General features: G+C 38.5%; 1 protein-coding gene across 20 annotated transcripts in view; it reads right to left on the bottom strand.

Moving 5' to 3' along the window:
• Nucleotides 1–18,816, bottom strand: part of MECOM (MDS1 and EVI1 complex locus) — a 533,659-nt gene that overhangs the window by 161,104 nt on the left and 353,739 nt on the right. The window contains exon 1 of one of the 20 annotated variants that reach the window (XM_070509497.1): nucleotides 16,111–16,218. The exons of the other annotated variants lie outside the window; for them this stretch is intronic. Coding sequence (XP_070365598.1) covers nucleotides 16,111–16,137 — 27 coding nt within the window. The 5' untranslated portion in view covers nucleotides 16,138–16,218. Of the gene's footprint in view, nucleotides 1–16,110; nucleotides 16,219–18,816 lie in introns of those variants that run through there. 20 annotated transcript variants of the gene reach the window in all.

Genomic DNA, 18,816 nt, shown 5'->3' with positions numbered 1-18,816 from the left:
TGCTACTGTGACGTAAAGGATATATTACAATTTTATCCAATTCAAACAAGAAAAAAACTAGTTGACTTTAATGGTCCTGCCCTCTAAACAAATACATCGCCTGTTCTACAGAACTTAAAATTCAAGGTTATATGTGTTATGCCGAAATAAAAATAATTCTGTGGCATACACATTCCAACACCAAGATATGATTTTACTCTTTGATCAATTATTTCTAACAGTCCTTTCAAGGAATTAAGTGCTATGAAGGCCATGACCTTTACTGAGATGATGTAAGGAAAAAACAAGCAGATTCAACAGCACAGATTTCAAGTTGGCAGAAGATGGAGCTCATCAAAGAGATGACACATTTCTACTCAGGGACATGTTGGATGTTGATGTCAAAGTCTTTTAAGCTGGATCCAGCAGATATGCTCGGTCAGCAGCAGAAGGAGGTTCAGAAAGGGAAGCTCTGAACCATAGGACAGGAAAGATAAAGAGAGTGTCTAGGCTCCCTGCTCTTACCTTCTCATACCCTCATTTTCATAATTTTACAGATGTGGAAACTGAGGCCAAGGGCTGTGACTTCCCAAGGTCCCAGTCCTCGCAGCGCAGGCTTAGAGCCATCTCCTAACTTCTAAATTGCCAAGATGCTGATTCTCCTGAAATAAGTCCCAGGGCAACAAGAGCTGGAACTAAGTAGAGACAGCTTCACAGCCAGCTTCCAGGAGATGGCCAGCAAATGATAATGGATGTAAGCAGAGTGACTCATAAGTCACCTAAAAATGAGAATTCGCTTGATTTTTTAAAATGTTACAGTTGTTTAAAAAAATTAAATTTATATGATATCCATGAGAAAGAAAGGAAGGAAGGAAGGAAAGAAGGAACATGGAAGGGAGAAGGAAGAAAGAAAGACAGAAAAGAAAGAAAAAGAGGAAGAAAGAAAGAGACGTATGAGTAAAGCCAGAGGAATATAAATAGCCTGGTGTAAATGTACCTGGCCTTCAGCTAAGGCTACAATGTACATTATAAACACCAAAGAGTGTCAAGAGCATTTTAAGAAATTGGTCATCCCTTTCCACTTTGTGAGTAATACTCGGGAATGGGATAAAAAAATAATAATGGCCTCTGGGGAATGTTTAAGAATGAGGTAATTTGCATGTTTCTTCCAGAAAACATTAAGTGTATCCTTCTCCTCTGCCAGGATAATTTTGAATTTCTGGCATCAAAGCTAAAATTCTCTACCAAGGTTGATCAATCTCCTGTTACCACTCTGTATTTATGTTGGTGTAATAGTTTATTCTATGCAATATTAGACTAAAGCTAGTCAGCTATTTAATCTTCAGGATTTTATTCAAGGCCTCATTGAAGAAAATCCCAGAATTCTATGTAGAACAATTTTTGTGCAATTTTTAGATTCTAATTCTTCCGATTTGAGGGCCATGGCAACTCAGCCAAAGAGCGTGAAATGATTACTTCTCTGGAGAAAGACTGTGCATAATTAAGTTTATTCCCCTCTCCCTTCCCTTTTTTCCTTCTATCGCATATTTTGGCGTTTTTCAACCATCAGGTAAAACCAGTGAGCTGTGCAGGAGCTGCCTGAATTGGGTGGATAATTGCTTCTACTCTCTTTAGAGATGTAACTTACATATTGTATTCTGATGCACATCTGTTTCGGTATCTTATTTCACAAGAAGGCAACTACCATTGGCAAGCAGAGGTAATGCATTAAAAGAAAAAGTAGATTTCGGGAAACTCATGACAAATACATTGAGATAGAATCATAGAAAGATTTAAAAACCACAGTGTAGAGCTAGAAGGGACTTTAGAGTTTATTTACTTACAATCACTCTTTTCTCAGTTTTGAAATTCAAGACAAGGGAAGTGAGGCAACTTGCCCATCATAGGTTATTTCCAGTTGCTCATTAAAAAAACATAAATCCATTAGTATCTCCATTTAGTTTTCCTCCCAAATTTTGCTGAGTCGATTGCCATATTAAATCATGGATTAACCTCTCCTGCTCCAACCCTTTCACCAAATCCTTCTTGGCTCCCTTCTCTGACCTTGGGCTTCTGAATTTGTTGTTGTTGCTTTGGGATTTCTCTGTTTCTCTTTTTGTTGTTGTTGTTGTTTTGATTAGGTTGTAGTAGCCCATGTTTTAGATGATACTTACCTCAGGGATTATGTCTAACAAATCTGAGTACACTCATACCAATTTTCTGTGAATGGGGAGTGATCAGTATGGCTGTGTCATTCAAAGCCAATAAATCAAAATTTTGCCACATAGAATTTAAGCATCTCCACTACCCTAAAAAATTATAAAATTTATCAAGTCACAGGGAGTTATTTAAGGTTAATTATCTGTATTCAGTTAAAAGTGTCTTCATACCATATTCACGTGTCTAATTTCATTTAACATTTAAAATAACCCCAATAAAGTAACCATTTTAGTATTCCTGTTTTACAGATAGGACCAAGGCCACACACTGAACACTGACAATATGGTATCTAGGGTTTGGGATCCCAAATCTCAGGCTTTCTCTACTCTGCCATGAGTATATAAAACTCTTTCGGGTGAAATATGAGGCTAACACTGTCCTGTATCAAAGTCTGCCCTAGTGAGTTGTGTCCTATTTAAGAGGGAGTACTATGTGGTTAAGGGAGCCAAAAAGAAGCCAAGACAAGAGGGAAAGTGTCCTACACTTTTTTGTTTTCTTAATAGCTGGCCACTTTCTCTTGGAGAAACAATTTGCGCTGTCCTAATGGCTACCACTGTCCAAGTCTCCATGGGTCAATCTCTTTTTCCCACATGTTTTAAGGTAGTGACTCAAATCTTACGTTACTCAGTATGGCTGGTGTAAAGATCAGTCCTGAGAACATTGTTAATGCTATGCTTAGGTTTTTTGGTTCTATTCTGATTATGTTTTTTGTTGTTGTTGTTTTCTTTTCCTCAAAATATCTTCTATTTTTCAATGAAGAGTCTACTTGAGTCCAGGGCACATTGATGAAAAGCCTTCAACAAAGAATGTGTTTGCTGAAAGAAAGGTAGTACACTGGGTAAGTGTATGGCCTCTGAAACCTGACTGTGTGAGTTCAAATCTCAGCTTCACAGCTCACTAGTTGTGTGCGACCTTGGTCAAGTTATTTAATCTCTTTGTGCCTCAGTGTTCTCCCCTGTAGAATGGGTTCTTATGAGAGTCTAATGAGTTAATGCATATAAACTGCTTAGAATAGTGACTGACACAAAGTAACTGTTTAAATGTTACCTGTTATGACTGAAAGCAGATATAAAACGGAGAAAATCTTCATTAATCATTAATTTTAATTTTTTATTAGTTAGTTCTAGTAGGTTTGTTTCTCTCTATTTTTGGATAACACTGGATTCCCCGACATTTGGTCCACTAAATGTTTCTTTTATATTGGTTCCAAAATTGGCTACACTTACTCATCATGATCTGAAATTTGCCTTTTAAAAAGAATATACCCAGTGACTCGAGTTCTAAAGAACTCACATTGAAACTAACAAATAAAACTCATCTGTTGTGATATGTTCATTTTCATTAAAAAGACATCAGTCTGCTCTGTATTTCCATTAGAAATAGAACTAAATCTCTGACAGGCGTTTCTCATTTTCCAGTTATTCTCTAGGGAGTATACATTGGCATGCTGGCAATGATTTTCTTTGGCTCTGCACCGTGGTTGCAAATGGTGTCATTGTTCTTGGTTAAATCTGCGAAAAGTAAGCCTATCCCTCTCATTTTTTGGCTTCACGCTAAAGTAGCCTTCATGGCAAAGAACCATATGAGTTTATCAGTCTCTATTCACTGCCCATATTCCGACATGATCAAAGTCTGCTAAAATAGCTATACATGGAGCTTTATTTTTCCTACTTTTCAGTTTCTGCACTTGTCAAGAATGATAATATATGTTGAAACAAACTCTAGATTTTTCTATTTGTTGGTCAATACAGGAGCTTCTGAGAGAAACAAGGCAGAATAAATATTTATTCTTAAATTTCCTAGCGAGCAAGAGAAACAGATTTAGTTATCACTTGTTAATGATATCGTCACTGAATACTTTAAACTACATATTCATTCTTAGAACAGATGTTTAACAAATCATTAATGAAAAGATGGAACTTATTGTGTGTCAGAATTCAGTGTATAGATTAGAGATTAGTTCTAATGATTCCAAAGATATGAAAAAGAAATAATGAAGAGCATTCCATGGTCACAGACTTGTTTTCTCTAAGTAGTTTGTTCATTCCTTTTGGGAGCTTAGTCGCATAGTAAGTTTTCTCTCCAGTCGTTTCTTTATAAATAGCATAAACATGCACAGCCTTTGTCTGAAATATTAGATCCTAAATAAAGTTAAAAATTAGGTAATTTTACATTATTATAAGAGACAAAGAGTCTAGAAGACAAAAATACTTTTTTTGCTTTACCAAAGCAAAATTATCTAAACTATTTTTCTTTGGCTCTTATTCAATCACAGATTTTACATGCACAGGGCACTGTGTTTATTGACTAAGTGTGACCGTGTTAAATTATTGATGTAAGATATTCAAAGTTCTGTACAGATAAGCCACAGTTACTTTCTCCTAAATGCACGTTACAGATTAAGAAATTTGAAAAGGAGGGTGTGTCGGCAGTGCAGGGTCTGTGGTTCCAACCTGGTTTTATCTTCACAAAAAAAGCAGCACAGAAGGACACAATTGTTTTCAAAGTACTGGCTCAACACTCCATCTTTGACTGGGAAGGGATGATCTTAATAGAATCCATTACCCCTGGTTTTTGCAGGAACAAGGAAATAGACCTACTGGGCTGTCCTGTGCAAGTTATTTGCTCATCAAGTATTTATGGAATGTCTAGCTTGTGCCAGGTCCTGATCTAGGGGCTTGGAATGAGTCAATGGACAGATCAGAGGAAGAACGTGCTTTTCTCTAGGAGCTTTCATTCTAACTCCTAATAGCAACATCCTAAATTTTAAAAATAATAAGCGTTTGCCACTCCTGGCCAAAGACTGCTGCTGACCAAAGGCATTTTAGTAATAAAAATAAATCTTATTTCATAGCATACTGGCACATATTTTGATATTTGTCACAACAGGAGGATAAGCCTTTGTGCACAAAATTTCCTTCTTGACCAAACTCCTACCCGAATGGAAAAACTCAGTTCAAATACTTCCTCCAGGAAGCCCTTTCTGGCTCATCATGGGAATCAATTTTATGTTACCCAAGACGCTTCTCGGATATCAAGGAAACAATGCTTCCAAGTTTCCCAAACCATATCAAATCCTATATTTAATCTTCTCACTTTTGAGCTCCACTTGCCCTGAGCTAGATTCATGTGACTGAGTTTGACACATGGGATCTAAACCAAGGTGGCAGGTCAGTCCGGCCACGTTAAAGTCAGCGATTGTTCTCTAACAGTGCTCTCCAACCCCCTAACCCTCGCACCCAGGGTGAATTTAGACACCTTGTGTTGCAATGGTAACATCACAAGGAAACCTGGGTCCTCAAACCCACAACCGGCACTGAACATGATTGAGCAAACATATACTACTGTTGTGTTAAGCCATGACATTTGGGGATTTGTCTATCGAGGCAACTGACATTAATTACTGTGACTAATACAGTGACAGAAAAAGTGAATTTGTTTTGTTTTTGCCCCAAAAAAGCACATCTTTTATATAGCAGACAAAGAGTGACATTAAAGATGCATCAGGTTGCTGCCGTTTCTGCAAGGGCTGGGGACAGAACCGAGGACAATCACTCTTTTACCCTGTTCAGCTGCCTCTTTCCCTAACACTTTCTCCTGTCTTCTCCTGATCCAAAACAAGAAAATCCATAAATTGCCCTTAAACAGTGAGGTGGGCTTACATTAGCTATATGGTACTTTTTCCTCAAGATAAAACGTGTTTAAGTCCAGCCACTGAAAATTGACAGAACAGGAGCTCCTCTGTAAAAATCTCTCTTTAGATCATGTACAGAACTCTTTCTTCACATGCACACACACACATCTATTTTTAAACATTTTTTTACTCATGAACAGGATGGTTGAAAGAAAAGAAGAATACTAATTCTGGATCCCAATTAATTTCACCTCTGAAATATTAAATAAAATTCCGAGTTTGCTGTCTTAAAGCAAATAGAAGTTAGATTATCAGAGATTAATAAAGATTACTTATAATAGCTAAAAACAAGGATCCCTCATTTGCTTGTTTGATAATCTTCCCCCTATTTTAGCAAGAAGGAATTAGGGAAATGGGAAAATGTGAGTACAAATCCTACACTCTTAAAAGCTTTATTATTAAGTAAAATTATTTTTGATTCTTTTTAATATGTCAAATTTCACACTATGTTGGCAGAAAGATAACAAATGAAAATTATTTTTTTATTCCATGTGGAAAAAAACAACTACGCCTCACGGCAATAGAGTAAATGTAGAGATAGGAAAATAAACTATGATGTTAATTAATAGATTGAGTAGGAAGATGATCACTTCCACAGAGGGTAGATCCAGATGTTAGGTATTCTAGGACCAGGCTGATAGCCTTGGAATTAAAACCTGAAATCTAACTAGACTATGCCAAATGTTACAATAGACTTAACTTCCAAACCCCTGGGGAAAATTTGAACCTAACATGCAACGTGGAAAAATAAACACCACGTGCCATTTGCTCTTCCATAAATTGGTGCTGTTGCTTTTTTGCCTTGGCTGCTAGGAAGCTCAGAGAGAGACTCTGTACTTTCTTATACCTCTTTTCAGAATTCGTTATTAAATATACTGCTTTCTCTTCTCTCCGTTGCTTCTTAGTATTCATTTTCAGGTAATTGTCTTTGGTTTTTTTGTACCTGCATTTTTGTTGCAAACAGCCTGCAGTGCTTTGTGGAAATAGTGGTGCCATAAATCAAAAAAACCAGTAAGTTAAAAAATAGCAAAGTATCGGGTACAAATATGATTGTATTTCTGAGACAATCTAGTCCATATGGAAGGGAAGGGACCTGAGAAGCCATCTAACCCAAGACTCTTCTTAAGTAGATAAGGAAGCAGACACAGAGAAGTCAAGTAACTTACCTAAGACACACAGATAATTAGAGACCATTTCTCCTGTATCATCTCATCCCTTTTCACCAAGAGAATATCTCTGCTTCGAACATAATGCCCAAATCACCACATACTATATTGGCTTACTTTATTTTACACAAGTTTTTGAAGCTGTCTACATAAAGAGGGAGTATGTAAGCCAAATGAGCTATAGAGACCCAGTCTCATCTTTTCCACAGACTGCTACTCAGGCAGCTGCCAAGGGAAGGAGATTATTCCCATGGACTCCTGCCAGGAGCCTGGCTGGGGACTGCGCTCAGGGCTAACTGTTGCTTTGAGCACTCACATTAGTCAGGAGCTAGAACTGTCAGGACCTCTACCGATTAGGATCTGCTTAAGCAGCAGCAAAACAGAAAGAAGTTAGCGAAAGCTCGGTTGCCAATATTCTTGCTATATAAATCAACCCCAAATTGGAGGAAGATTTTGTCCACTTATCCTGGGCTATGATATATGGTGAATAATGGCATCCTTGAGCTTTATTCTAAATTACTGCACCACCGGTGGGGTAATTGCTGGGCCTGATCCTGGCCACACAGGTCATGTTGTGGCTAATATATAGGATCCTCTTCATAGGGCTCTGCCCTGATAAGACATGGCAGGCAGGCATGACAGAATCCAGACATCAGCAGTACATGCCATGCGTGCAGACTGAGATGGGCTCCAACGAAACTCTGTTGTTGGAAAATCAATATAATCACAATATTTTTGCTCGATAGCAAGAACATACAACAATTATCTGGTAAAGGACACTTATGAAGCTCTAATATTTTATAAATACTAACATAATGTCTCTAACTTGTAGTTCTAAAGATCCAGTTTTCAAAGTGGTGAGAGAGAGTTTGGAATTTGACACAGCGGTAGTCATTGGAAGATTCAGGTTGACAACGCTTGTCATTAGGTTCTTCCAGGTTAGAGATTTGGAGTGAAGGGGTGTGTGACATCAGAGAGCTGGCAACTCATAGGCCCTCAGGCAGCCTGAGTGCAATGGAACACCAGTAAGAGACTAAAAGAGTAAGCTAATGCATATCAAGTCGAATACCTTAGGAAAGGTCTAATGAGAGACGATGGCTTCTTCCTCCATTGTTGACTACACTTTCCCATGCATACCGGGGGACACATCAGATTCTAATTCTCCACAATTCTTTCCCTCCACTAGGACACATGGCACTACTGAGGTAGTCAGTGGCTAAGGAGTCAGCAGCACTGCGCTGTAAAGCCATTCTTCACTTAGGGGACATGGTGACATTAATGGATTTCTGGGTGTGGGAGTCTTCCAGCATTACTGCTTCTTGAAATCTCCTTGATGTCTTCAGAGGTCTCTAGTCTGCATCCTGCCAAGAACAAACCCTATATCTAGAGTGTGTTAGTTACGAAGTAACACACTGCCAGTCTGACGCTGAGGAGAGTTCTCATTTTCATAAATTCTCACTCTAAATAATTATCTCACATTTAAATGAACATAAATAAAAGGAATTCACTCAAGAAAGGAAACTAACCTTAGTTAGAGACAAATTCCTAGCCAGACAATACCATAAATCTCATGATCAATGAGATACAAGTAAATAAATCCTCCTCAGCATTGCCCACAGATACATCTGCTGGTCAAGTTATGAGTGAGTACACTTACTTCCCCTCAGTAGGACCTGGGAGATTCCATTAATCATGGTCCTAAATTACTTAACATGGGCTGCAATTTCAGGCTTTTGAAAACTGTACACCCACTAAACATAGAGGGTGAAGTAAGGCAACTATTTGCTATTTACTTCTAAATATTCAAATGATTTTCATTGGTTATGTACAAAGCATGCCTAGGTGAGGTAAGCATTGGTGTTCATTGCCAGGCTTACTTTCAAGCCACTGGAAACAATGGAAGTAGCATCTCACTGAACATGGAAAGCCAAGACACAACTTAAAGGTGATAGTTCCTACGTTGTCCTCCCGTTGTTTCACTCACATAAAGCAACAAGAATTTCTGCTTCCATATTATAATTGGTCTTTTCATACTGGCAATTTGAGGAAATACTACTTAAAAAAATAATGTAAAATATTATGCTTCCAAACCTTAAAACAACTACATAATATGAAATATAGGGGTGCCAAGACAAGAAGTTGCCAACCTACTATCAATTCTTTTTTAATCTTACTAATAATAGATCCAAGATTATTCAGGGCATTATCAGGAAAGAAAACAAAGAGAGGGAGAGAGGGAAAGGTAGGAAGGAAGGACTACATTTCCCAGCTTGCACTGCAGCTGGACTAGTTCCCATCAGTTACACATAAGCAATTATCACTGGATGGGGGCTTCCCAAAGAAGCCCTTAAAGGGAGCTGACTTCCTGGCATGTACCATTCTTTCTTGTTGTTCTTGACCTTTTCCTTTCTTAGAATGTGTACAGGATGGTTGGCACTCTGCAATCATCTTGAGAACATGAGGATGGAGATTACACCTATTAGTAGTACAGCAGGAAGCTAGAAGGATCCTGTGTTCCTGATGACGTTACGGTGCTACCACACCAGTGGTTGGCTGCTGGTCTTCCCACTTTTTCTAAATTTTAAGCCACTGATTTGCAAGTCTCTGTTACTCATACAGATAAAACAGGGAAGTTGAAAAAGTATTGACCTGAGGCCTGGTTTCTAGTCCTTGCCCTTCCATGAACCATGTGGCCTTTGAAAAGCTCTCTTTATATCTCATGACCTCAGTTCTCTTCTCTATAAACTGAGTTGGGCTGAATGATCTTAAGAAACATCTTTCATTTTCCTAGTTGTGATTTATAACAGTCCATCTCTACTTTTCCAATATTATTCTTTTTTTTTTTAAGATTGGCACCTGAGCTAACAACTGTTGCCAATCTTTTTTTTTTTTTTCTGCTTTATCTCCCCAAACCCCCCCATACATAGTTGTATATCTTAGTTGTGGGTCCTTCTAGTTGTGGCACGTGGGACGCCACCTCAACGTGACCTGAGCAGTGCCATGTCCGCACCCAGGATCTGAACCCTGGGCCGCCGCAGCGGAGCGCGCGAACTTAAGCACTCGGCCACGGGGCCGGCCCCCCCAATATTATTCTTAAATGCCCATGTAAAAAAGAAAAAACTTGATATTGGGTTGGCGAATTTTAAAATAAAAGAATAAGAAGGACAAGAAGTTACACGCCCTAGATCCCACCAACCAACAGATGACAGTTTAAACAAGTTTTAATTCAAGTAAGCTAATGTTTTAATAAATACCATCATTAACAGAAAATGGTCGGGCCAGGCTCTCAGAGAATCTAACTAGAACAGGTAAATTGAAGCAGGAAGGAACTGTCCTGGCCTGCTTCTAGCACCATTTAGGAAAGGAATCTATAGGGTCTGGGGGTGGGCAGTAGGGAAGATGATACCCCTGGCCCAGGTTGTGTCTGTTCAACTCATACAATGGAACATCGGCCTAGCTTGGGTATCCCTGGGGCAGAGATGAGCTCAAGGTGGTTGGAGTTCTGCAGCACTTGGCTGGAAAGGAGCCTCCCTTCTCTATTCTTCCTACTCCTTCTTGAGTCCTCCAGGGTGTGGTAGAAAAGACAAAAGAACAGATCTCTAGCATAGTCCATTTTCACAGAGCCCGACAGTTCTGCAGGGGTACACAAATCAGTCTGTAGTTATTAGTCACATACTGTGTATATGCCGTTTTGCCAGGGGCAGAAAGAACTATAGAAACATGAACAATCTCAACCCTCATGATTCATGAGGGGATCCATGAGGGTAAAGGTGGGGAAGACTCCTATAATTCCATCATACTCTCCCAACCGAAGAATTTATTATTAACATATATAAGCCAGAAGTCACTTAGTTTGTTCTGGAAGATTTCCACTAATGGCCTGGTTTGGTGCATATCGCAAATAAGTACTCTCCAAAATCTGCCACAGAATTTTTCATAATCTTCCCTCTAGCAGAGAGAATAATGCTGAAAAATTTTTTAATATATATATTTTAACAATCCTACAATGACAGCCAATTAGTTTACTACGTTATACACAAGAAGCAAAAAATTCTATCTATTATAAAGTCCATACAAAGTTTCCTGTCTGGCAGTTACTATCCATGCAAACTTTCTCCACGTACAACACCCTTTAGGACGTTGAAACTCAATCATCTGGGATGGAAAATCCTTGATATGCCTTTCATACCAACCTTGTGAAAAAAGATATATGTCTAAGTTTATGGCGACAAACAGTGTCATTATCTCCCTTCCTCTAATATTTAACCAATCTGAACTCTCAAGGGCGAAAATGTTATCTGAAATCCAACCACTTTATATGCATTCATTTGGTCTTCTTTTGACAATTCAACTAGCTTTTCGCACAAGTATCTCAAATACTTGTTTGGAAAGCTTTTCTCAAGTGGGTATGCAAACAGGAGGAGGACTGTTCTTTAGCAATCCCTCCTCCTAAGCCTCCAACGATGCTATCTCCTTGTACTTTAGTTAATGAAAAGATAAATATGATCTGTGCTAGGCCCAGCTGTGTTTTTCTTGCACTGAGGAATTCACAAAAGGAAAATTTTAAATCATACATTTATCAGTGAACAAGCTTGCTAAAGCAAATAGATTTCAGTCTCCTGAGTTTGCTTCAATAAAAGATTAAACGCTAATAGTGCAACTTACCACACTCCACAGATTTATGAATAATCAAAGTTTGGAGGAAGGCCAGGCCGTTTAAGAACATTACCTACCAAACAGATGCCAATAGTATGTAGACATCTTCCCTGTAGCTAAGCAGCCGTATTTCCTATCACACAATTCAATATTGACTGAATAATTGGCCTTTACAAAACATTTATTAAAACGCACCATTGACCACACACTCAGTGCTTGTTTAAGAATTTCAGGCAGGGAGGGGAAAGAGGGTGGTGGGAGACACACAGGTTCTTTCTAATTACTAAGTGGATCTAATTAATAAACAGTGGCAAGACAGGTCTGGAATGGTTAGACCAAGGAGCTGAATTGTCAAGGAGTTCTTTAAGAAATAGAGGGAGTAAGCACCTTATCCTATCCAGTTTTTGAACAATACTTTGCGTCCGAGAAGGGTGTTACTCTGAGTGCACACAAAGACCATTTTTGACGTGTGTACTTTCACGTTCTAATGCTATTCCTCTGTGGTCAGGCTGCCATGATGTTGCTGCTCTCCTTTCCTAGATTAATCCACTTAGGCACAGAGTTTGTTGAATGCTCTATCTACCCAAGGTAGCATGTTAAGTTAATGATTAATGAGAGCTGGAAACACCAGGCCAAGTTTCTAACTCTTGGAAAAAGATTGCTTGTTTCTCGATCCTATATCTTTGTATATCCAGCTTTAAAAAGAAAAATATCAGCTGGTCGATTCCTTGTGATAGAAGGCAGGTATTAAAAAAGCTTGCTGACAACTTCTGAATACTATGTGGACAAAATGCTCTGGTTAGAACACACTGAACTTAATTACAACGAACTCAAAATACACTCATGGTGAGACTGGAAAATAAGAACTATCACCATGTTTTACTGGTTTGCTGTGGCAGAAAACACAACAGGATTCCAGTTACTCGCTTGCCAAATTAGAGCGTTTCCTAATTTTTTGGCATCTTGCTCAGTAAAAACCCTGGTCATGCTCTCTGTAACAGGAATTCTTAATCTAACGTCACTTAATGCCAGGAAAATGAAGGTATCATTTGCCTCTTGGCATCCAGGTACGTCTTAAGCAGTAGGTCTTAAGAAGGTTCTCAAATCGTTTACGGTTTCTCTGACACCTGAAGCTAATTATTCTAATTCTTTGGTGCTCTTTTTAGTTACGTGAACATCTTTGATTTCTCCAGTTTTACCCGGACTTTAAAAAAGTTCTCATTATGACACAACTTGCCCTTAAGGGGATTCAGAAATATTTTTGTCTCAGTTTTGCTTTTATAAGGTATATAATTTTAATTCACACTCGCTTGTCCCGAAGCATAGGCGTTGTATGCAGTTTCCCAACAGTGTCATTGAAAAAGGAATCACTTCACCGTGCATGTTCAAGCATACCCCACAAAAAGAGACAATATACAGGAGTTACAAAATCACTGACTCCTGATCAAAAGGGGACAATGTTCTAGCCTACTGACTGGTTTCAGAATCTGGATAAAAAATGATAAATTTTTAAAAGATAGAATATACCACAGAATTGGCATCTAGCTAGCCGGCTGTCATAAATTTATAAAAAGTACAATAAAGAGAGGTCAAGAATAGACATTCAAATAAGAGAAAAACAAATCCTAAGTACATAAAAAATTGTTTACCTTCACAGATAATTGAAGTTTATCACAAAGAAATTTCAAGGTTCCATGTTATATCTGTATATATATGTATATACAATTTATATGATTTGTGTATCTAATTATAATTCTTAAATTTATATATCAATATTGTTAAATATTAAACAGTGCCACTAAGTACATTCATATGCTAAAGACTTTGAATACTGTTAGAACCCTTTTAGAAAACTCGGGAAGACATTTTATAACATATAAAAATATTAAGATGTTTACACACTTGTTTTTGATAATGCTTTTGTTAGAAATTTTCCTTAAATACATATCAACTACAGATAAAAGCTATATTCGTTAGTTTATTTGTTGTGGTTTATGTTTCATAATATAAAATTATAAATCATGGAAGAAACTAATAATAGGGGGAACAGTAAATAAATTATTGTACATGGATAGACTAATACTTATATTTACAATAATAATTATAAAGCTAGTGCCACAACATAGGCCCATATTTATGATAAAATATTAAGTGATAAAAAGTCGAAATTATAGGAAATTTAATTAGGCAGAGCCAAGCAAAACTTAAGAGAGTAAAATTGTTTTCAATTCTTAAATTTTTTTGTAATACTGTTTTTATGTTTTAAAAGTGATGACGAGAAGTTGAGCCCTTCTTGGCCACATTTAAGTGAGAGGTACACCCCTTCCTGGCCTAAGCCCCATCCCCATGTAGACAGCAGCAGGGACTACTCTCATCTCTCCAATGGGAGGCAACCTCATTGCACAGCTATCCCCACGCACCACTGGGGGCTGCCGTTGTCTTCCTGAACAAGCACCAAACTCATACATCCAGTGACGTCCACCATCCTTTAGGGCCACTCCCTCCATATCCGAGGACTGTCCCTGGCACAGCACACAGAGGGTGTGCAGCCCCAGGCTTCAGCACAGCCACATCTTCACACTGTGAAGCCAAGCTGTCCTGATTTGAGGACACAGTCTCATCACCAGACATCCTTCTATTGAAGTACAAACATCCCAATGTCAAAATGGTCAAATAATTACTAATTTACCAAGCCAAACAATTCCTTATTGAGAAAGTCAGGGAAGGAAAAGGCAGCTTTAACACTCCAAAGTTAAAACAACAACCAAAAAAAAGTCTTTCCAAGCTTATAATTTTTTAATGTCTGTGTTTTAAAACCAGATATTTATTGCTCTTTTAAAATGTCTCAGGGTAACATTTTTAGTTCTGCAACAGTGCTGCTAACATTCCAGGACCAGCTATCGTGCAACTGCCCATAAAAAAATTAACACTACCAAGGCCATTTTTTCTGTGCTTAAGCTCATGCCAATGAAAACTACCCTATAGGCATAAACTTGATATTTCTGTTCACCACACATTAACCCAGAGTTCCTCCGGGTGTGACGCCCAGGTGACTTCTGTGATGCAGATTTCTAAAAATCTGGCTGGAAACCTGCATGATTGAAAACCCCACTCATGGCAAGGTACAACCATTGATCTTCTCTTATTTTACCCAATCTGCACTTAGTCTTGGAAGATTAACCCTTTGGCAGTATGAATTCGCATTGCTAAACACAAAGGGAGTCCCTTCTGAGGCTTGTGAAAATGCATTAGTTCCCAAAGTAGGACCCAGGGACTGTTGGAGGTCTGACATGATTCATGAGAGGCAAGGAGAAGAAGTAGCTGAGATGCGAGTTGCGGGAAAGACACAGGCTCTGGAAGGAATAGAATCACAGACTCCTGGACCTAAAGAAAACCTTAGTGACCACCTAACATAGCCCTTGCAATGCACCACACCACTAGTTAATGACAGGAACTCAGTCTAGCTTTCTTTCCACTGCCCCAGAATATTTTGAGGTGAGAGAAATAGGGGCAGAAGGAAACTGGCTATAGAGTAAGAAAATATTATATATTATTAAAGAAACATAATGGTAAATAAGGACAAAATAGTATGTATCAAGATAATCCCTAAAACATATTCTGATGAGATCCTAGTATAATTTTAAAAGTATCTCTGGATACTGAAGAGACCATCTCAGAAGCTGGGGTGGCTGACAACTTCACAGTAATCGTGTCAAGCAAGGGGAAGCAAGTCATTCACACACCTGGCCGGGCCCCATGACCTTCAAAAGTTGGTGGCCGCACATTTAGTTCAACTTACACTTTTGAGCAACTTCTCTTTGTCTGGCAATGTAATTCGCCACACCCCATCCCTCACACTTTTCCAATAGAGAAAAGGGTCATGGGGTGGGCACCAGGTGCAAGAGGTCACCTCGACCTCCCTCCCATCCGGTGAGGGCAGGAAGAAGGCAAGGCGGAGAGGACGAGCGAACAGCATGAGCCAGAGGCAGAGGAAAGCAAGCTGGACAAAGAGACACATCTTACCCAGTTAACTTCTGCTTGAAACATCTACCTCCCAAAACACGGGAAGATGAAAGGGAGGCAGGTGGCTACAGAAGAGAAAAATGGCTTCCAAAAAACCAAGATTGAGTTAGTTGTACTTCAGCTGCCCACATGCTGTTTTATGTGAACATTTAGATACTTATAAAAACACATTTTCCTCAGCATCCCTTGACCGCAACAAAGGCATCTTTACAATTCAGAACATCTGTCAAAAAACAAAGGTATACAAAACATACTATCCAATTTTGTACATCTGTCCTCACTTGCACATTCAAAACCACAGAGATAGATTTAAAAGGGAATGACTCAAAATGTTAGAGCCATATATGTTGTAGGGGCATTCAAACAAATTACCTTTGTCTCCGTCGCTGAAGTTCTCATCACACAGAGTGAAACTCATCATGCTTCTACATAGAAATAAGCAAACTACATCAGTGAAACATACCAGGAAGAGAAAATGAATCAACCCCCACCATTAATACTAAAACTAGTCAATAATTATCTAGCGGTATCAGTTATGTTTTCTGTGCATCCTGGTTGGCCTCTAAGTAAAGAGAAGGAGCCTGTGAGCGAGGCTTGGGAAAGCTGCGGTCTCTCTGTGGGATTATTATCTTAGGCGGCATGTGTGAAGAATGGGGTGGATACAGTGTGCAATCTGCATAGTTACTGCTTCAACATTCTACCCACTTCTGGAGAATCATTGCTCATCCTAATCACATCTCAAAGCCCCACTCGGGCAGCCGTAAATTCCTACTAACTGGCAATTTAGTTCTTGGAAACGCTGAGAGAAAGATGGGCTTTGTCACAACGTGCCAAGTCATAGCTGGGCGGAGGCCACTAAGCCAGCCCATACCCAAAGCTCCACAGGCAGGAAGGAATGTGTCACACCTCTCCAAACTTCCTTAAAATGAGCAAGGATTAGTGCTAATTTTAAAACCTGCCTTATTTCTAAGAAAGGAGAGATACACATTCAATAAACATTATTTGTTTAAATCCAAGTAGATTTGATCATTTCTCAGAAATCTAAGAAAGCCGTTCTGTAAACTTTTATAATATGCTTCGTGAACTAAGCGTATTTTCCTATTTCATAGCATTACACTCTTTTCCATATGGGATGTTTTCAAAAATGCCTAGTAGCTGATGGTAGGATGGGGGTTGAGCAGGGGAAAATCAAAATGTTGGGGCGAAAGAAACCCTGGAGGACAAGATTAGAATTCAGATTCCAGAGGCAGGTTAAACAATGCTAAACAGAACCAAATGGGTCGTTGTTCACATGAAAAGGCTATGATATAAATGGTGAAGTTTCTCTAGATCTGTATGAATGTAACAAAAGGATCTACAGCTGCACTGTCAAATACGGTAGCCACTAGCCACATATGATTATTTAAATAGAAAATTATTAAAATAAATACAAGTAAAAATTCAGTTTCTCATTTGTATGAGTCACAGTCAAGTGCCCAATGGCTCCACAGAACTAGTGGCTACTGTACTGGACAGCCCAGATTACAGAACATTTTCATCACCGCAGAAAGTTCTGTTGGACAGCTCAGATTCCAGAGCTCATAATGGACTTTAAAGTCAGCATGGATATACAATATAAACTAAAATAAAAGGCATGGCTCCATAAAAGTGCACAATAGGGAGTGGCATATTCAAACCATAAAAAATTTTTATTCTTGCTTTGACGCAATCCTTATTTAGGGGGAAAAAAAACTTTCAAAGAAGAGACAGGGCAATATTTAGGCTAAGAAGCCAAGTTTCAGGGAGAGTTCACACTGAAGTCCTTCCTTCAACATGGAAATGCACAGATCTAAGCGTGTGTGTGTACAAATACTCTCTCGGGTATTCGAAGCAGGACCTCATGTAGAGAAATGTTCATCCTACATCCTGCCAAAATGGTATAGATGGCCCAGAGCTGTGACATTAAGGCAAGGACTTTTAAAAAAACAGGAAGTCGAAACTAACTGGCACCATTTGATCTAACCTCAAAACAGATTGCTTTAGAAAGGGTCATCCTCAAACAGAAGAGAGCAACTGGACATTTTCTATCTTCACGGGGTTAGATGTTAAAAGAAATTTTTACCACTGAAATTTGCTCAGGATTGAAATGCTATCCAGGTGTTGTCATTGGGTCTGTTTTGGGAAGGTCTCCTGCCTAGAGTATTTAAAGTATGTTATATCTTTTGGGCCAGAGGGCTTGATAATGTCCCAAGGTCATTCTCTTTGCTGGAACATTGATATATTGCTAAAAATCTTAGTTTTCCAATGATACACAAATACCACCTTAAAATACACTATTTGATTTCACCCTCTTCCTTTTTTTCTTTTTTACTGCTCTCATTTGGTGATGTGTGTGTCCACATGCTTGTACATGCAGGCTGGTCACATGGTTCTAACAGCTGTACAAAACGAAGGCTCCAGAAACTACATATTCAGTGTGAGCTACAGATTAAACTGGTTTGCAATGTTGAACACAACACAAATGTTTAAAAGAATTCCAAATTCTAATTAGTATAATTGTAATAAAATAAGGGAGCTAATATTTCCACATAGTGATTATGAAATTTAAAAACCATACCTTAATTATCACATTGAATTGATTTTTTACTAATGCAATTTAAATTCTTTTTTTTTCCCACATAGATGACGTCTGTCAAAACTAGGGAACACTCACTGGCATATTTACTTTCTGTGGATTGTCTGGTACTTTTACTGATGACTGAAATCCAGTATTAGAACAAGAGTCACTTGAATGTATACAGCATTTTACAAAGCACTGTAACATTTAACATTGCATTCGTCTGCCATGGCCAGACATCCAGGATTTTATGACAGGCGGTATTTTAAAAGTGAGGTGAAAAAAGATCAGATTGGTTAGGTTATGTGCCTAAGAGCTTCTATCTCAGTATTCATTTCTAAAACTTAATTTTAACTACGCAAGTAATACATGAGTGCATTTTTCTTAGAAAATCGTATGCAGCGTTATATAAAAGGGTAAAGCCCCTCTAATCACGACTCAATTCATATCCTCTCCCTTTCCTCAGAGACAAGCGCTGTTAT

The sequence above is a fragment of the Equus asinus genome, chromosome 5 (assembly GCF_041296235.1).
Source record: "Equus asinus isolate D_3611 breed Donkey chromosome 5, EquAss-T2T_v2, whole genome shotgun sequence".
In the NCBI taxonomy this organism is placed as follows: domain Eukaryota; kingdom Metazoa; phylum Chordata; class Mammalia; order Perissodactyla; family Equidae; genus Equus; species Equus asinus.
This window is presented reverse-complemented; position numbering and strand designations above follow the sequence as displayed.